Source organism: Cystoisospora suis (genome assembly GCF_002600585.1).
Source record: "Cystoisospora suis strain Wien I chromosome Unknown contig_10067, whole genome shotgun sequence".
In the NCBI taxonomy this organism is placed as follows: domain Eukaryota; phylum Apicomplexa; class Conoidasida; order Eucoccidiorida; family Sarcocystidae; genus Cystoisospora; species Cystoisospora suis.
The window spans coordinates 1-4,420 of NW_027162841.1; the positions used below are offsets into that span (position 1 = coordinate 1).

At 51.5% G+C, this 4,420-nt stretch overlaps 1 protein-coding gene across 1 annotated transcript; it reads right to left on the reverse strand.

Moving 5' to 3' along the window:
• Positions 1 to 21: 21 nt before the first annotated feature.
• CSUI_011196 (uncharacterized protein) lies at positions 22 to 2,969 on the reverse strand (the record flags this gene model as incomplete). The annotated part of the gene is made up of 1 exon (XM_068071297.1): positions 22 to 2,969. A coding segment is annotated over exon 1 (384 nt), but the record flags the coding sequence as incomplete, so codon positions are not given.
• Between the last annotated feature and the right edge of the window lie 1,451 nt (positions 2,970 to 4,420).

The following is a 4,420-nucleotide window of genomic DNA, read 5'->3' on the forward strand; positions in this document are numbered from 1 at the left end:
ACTCATATCGCAACAGTTCCCGCCCCTCCTCCTAAAAGACTCTCCGGTCCACCTGCACTACTCCCTCCTCCTACTACGACTTGGCTAGCTGCGCTTCCCACTGAGCCTACAACAATCGTGCGCGATGTGGCTCTTGAGAAGGAAGCTGAGAGGACAGAGCTTGATCCAACGACATCTGAACGTCTCCCAGCCATACCTACATTTGAGCCAGTCATGCCACCTGGTGTTTTTCCTGCCTGAACCACTCGTGATAGGAGACTCCCCCCACTACTACTTGTAGTAGCATTACTACTGCTACCTCCCCCCACGACAACCTGTCCGCCTCCTGTCCCTCCTCCTCCTAAGCGACCGGCTGGGGAAGGCCGCGCCGCTAACATCATCTTCGAGATATCGCTTCCGAAAGACATGTTGGAACGGGGTTAGACGAAGAGAGGAGAAGTCGACAAAGAGAGAAAGAAGACGAAAGGATGAAGAAGCAAGAGAGAATGCGGATGGAGGGGCTGTTGGATTAACGAAAAAAGGAGAGAGAGGAAGGGGGGGGGAAGAGGGAAGAGGCAAGAGTTTGACTGGTGTGCCGAGAGAAGAGCGGCGGGGGAGGCGGCTCAAAGAGACACGATGTGTCAACTGCATTCAGACTGGACGACTTGCTGAAGACTAACGATCGCGAGAGAGCGGAGAGAGGGAGGGGGGCACCTCATGAAGAAAACACAAAATGAAAGGAAAGAGGAAAGAAACAGATTCGGGATGGACAAGAAGATATCTTTGACCGTCCGTGAGAAGGCAAGCTGGCGATCAAAACAAGGTTCGAAACGATCAAGAGAAACGAGGAAGACAAAAGAAAAGAAGATACATGTGAGAGACAGACATATGCGTGGCTAGAAGGTGCACGTACACCTCAACCCAGGGGAGGACCCACCCTCGATACAAAAGAGAGGATGAGGACTTCTCTCCCGAGAAGAAAAGTGGAGGGGGTTATAAGCGTAGGGCAGGTAGCCGTAGGAGAGGTCAAATCCTCTCACCGATAGAAACAGCATTTGTCTACGTACGTTTCATACTCAAGAGAAACAGACAACGGAGCTGAGAAAGAAGAAAGATATACCTATATATACATATGCTAATTCAGGATGCTTCGCCTCTCGACTTCTTGAGAGCGCATGATCATGATTCTTTTGAGAAACTCGGGTTCTTATATAACTGATCTATCATATCACTTCATTCGATGGGGAGACAAAGATGACCCGGAGAAGACTTTCATACGTAGCTGCCTAATGGAGACACGGGGTGTACGGACGTACACATAAGACGATCTAAGAGAGAAGAAGCTTCTCACGATCCTCGGTGAAAAGTTGAGTCGGTCGAGACTCTTTGCCTGAGAGAGGGAAGAGTCTTACATAGACACTTGTCAACGCGAGGGGGAAGGGAGGAGGGGAGAAGAGAAGAAAGGAGAAAAGTTACCGACGTCTTCATATTAGTAAGAGGACTTGGAAAAGTCACGCAGGAAAATGAAAAAACTAATGTAGTACCGGGAGAAAAAGAGAACACGGACGGCCAGTCCTGGTGAATATACACATGGGCATACACTGGAAGTCTGATGTATACCGTGATCCTGTCGAAACTGATACCTGTCGGAAAACGAGAACCTCGAACATGCAGATATATACACAGTAGATGAATAGGTGAAGGTCCAGATATATAGTGTTTCTGACTCGGTTTAGGATTTTACGCTGGTTCTGGAGAAATCTCACGTAGTGACACCAAAGACAACGAGAGACGGCGACTCAGGAGAACACCACATCGGATTTCTTTGCATGCATGGAAAGAATGGCGAGATAGAAGGAGAAGCCCCAGAGATCAAAAGACATCGGGAGAGAGCAAAAAGGAAAGATTGCTTGAAAACAATGGGGGAGGCTTCCCCGGGGCCTTCTTTAAGAAACCGCAAAGAGATACGGAGAGGCAGCTCCGTCGGTAGCGCACGAGTGACAGCTCTTGGGTGTACGTACACCTGAGTTATTGATGATACCTCGAAGCACACCAGAGAAGGCGAATACGAACATCCGGATCGGGTATCATACAGGCAGTTCTCGGCCAAAACGCGATCGTGCGGCTGAAAAAACAGATAGAGAGGAATGTTGATCTGAAGCACCGCCAGAACAGATGGCTGGTGGGACTTTCTGCAAGGAGTCGAAAACGAAAGAAGGAATGTGATCCACCGGAGCGGGGGGAGTTACTAAAACGGGGAGATGTAAACTTTCGTACGGACGGGATGGAAAAATTGCGGAAAGACTTCGTTTCGTTACTTTTCTATACCTTTTCGAGACCATGAAAGCTGGAAAACGGACTATACATCACCCAGCACAACATTTCGTAGTTGTAAAACAGAGGGTGCTTTTCCTCGCGTCAATTTCCTGATTGCACGTTTGCTGGGCCGTTCTACAGGCTTCGACAACGTAAGATAGCATAGTAACACTAGATCATGGCTGAGGCTCGTGCGAAAAGAAGTAATTTGTGAAGGCATGAAAGAGAGGCAGGGGACATTGCCGCCTCAAGGGAAGAAAGAATTCATGGAGACCCCAACGGACAGCATGAAGCGAGGAATACAGCAAGCAAGCAAGCACTCAATCAGCGGATGCAGGGGTGGTGAGCACACGGGAGAGAAGTACCTAGCATTTGTCCGTCGTGAGGATGATTCGAAAGAAGTCACGCTGCGCGTTCGTTCAAGAGAAAAGGAAGAGTTTCAGGCGAAAGACAGAGCCATTTCATAACAGGAAAATGCACGGACTGGGCAAAAAGCTGAGACCTCTACAACTCCAGGTAAGCTAGACATACTACGTACACTCAAGCTCCGATTGTCGGAGGGTGTCAGGATGGCGGAATCATTCCAAATGAAGGGAGACAGAGATTCTGATTCTTCATTTGCTCCCTCAGTCTCCCTCTTCTCATCTCCACGGAAGATTCTGCTGCTTCCCGACAAACTCCCCTTGCACAGCGGAGCCGGTTGAAGGGGAGCGACCCAGCAGAGTCCAGAAAGCCCCCCCTCTCTCTGATGATGCTGAACAGCGCCTATACCACTCAGCAGAGGAACCGCGGGACCGAGCGGTCGATGACTGCATGCGACAGCGGGAAAAGTAGTTGCTGCCCGCGAGCGAGGGATCGCCATCAGCGCTAGTAGGACGAGTGCTAGCCCAGGTACTCTGGGCTTCAGTGCCCGATGATTCTCGGAGTAAGATATATTCAGGGGAAGTACTTGCTCTCTTCCATGTCTGCATTAGGGCGCAGAGCTTCAGCGAGCGTAGATCGAGAGTCTGGCCAACCCCGGATATCCCGTAGAAACACAAGAGCTGCTGTACGCCTTCTGTTACTCTATCTCAACGGGTCCCCGTCACGAGCGTGCGCCGACCCGAACCTGGGTCAAGATTATTACCTCCATGTGGCGGGCGCGTTCCGTGGAAATGTCCTATCGATTTGCCTTGCTACTAGCCCCTCGAGAAGAGTTCATTTCATTCGGGCGTGCAGAACAATACGGCGTTTATCTCCTCGTCGTGCCTACCAATCAGTTGCTGCTGTGATTCGACTTGTCCTCTTACACGAGATGAAGCTACAACTCACTAATGTATACGCAAACTCCTGTCAGCTGAGAGCTGTACAGTAGATCACTCTCAACTGGGCTTCGTACCATGCGTTGCTGTCGATGTTTGCTTGTGCTGTGCACCGGCTTCCAGGGTGGTTCTGTCCCGCGGTCTGACGTTAGATTACGGGCGGCCGCGGGTGTCACAGCTACATGACGGCACAATTGCACGAGGCTTTGTTGACTTTGCGAAGCTGGCTAGTCTACTAGAGCTAACTGGTGATCGCAAAGACTCCCTGGCAGGACAAGAGCTGTCCCACCGCCAAGGGCACTCTCTTCTGCTTTGGTCCATAGCAAAGGCTTGAAGACATTTAGTGGCGGGTCTTCGACTGCCAGTAGCCATCGGCTGTCAACGGAGCACTGTTGAAACACTCGTCGTTTACCAAGAGGGCCCTACTCCGAGAGAGGGAGGACGATGGCCTTGCGTCTGTCCTCCTTGTCGCTCCACTCCATGCATTCACGCACTAGAGAAACGAGTCGGAGGACCACACTCCTCTCATGTTCGGGAGATCTCCGCGACCACCGGGATATCAAACTCCGGAAGCGCGGCCCAAGTGCGTCCCGGGCGAGTATTATACTGCAGCAGCGAACCATGACTCGCTGCATTCTTAGCCATTCGCGTTCGTCATCCTCCGTCGAGCCACTCCAGGAACCCTCCAGCTTCTGGTCTCGATCCTCGCACGTGAGCAAGGACGAGTGACGACTGGCCGCCGGTCCGCCTGCCGACTCGCGATCCCGTCCGGGCTCAGACTTGACGGCGATCATTCCCGTACTAGGATCCGGGACCGTGCCCCT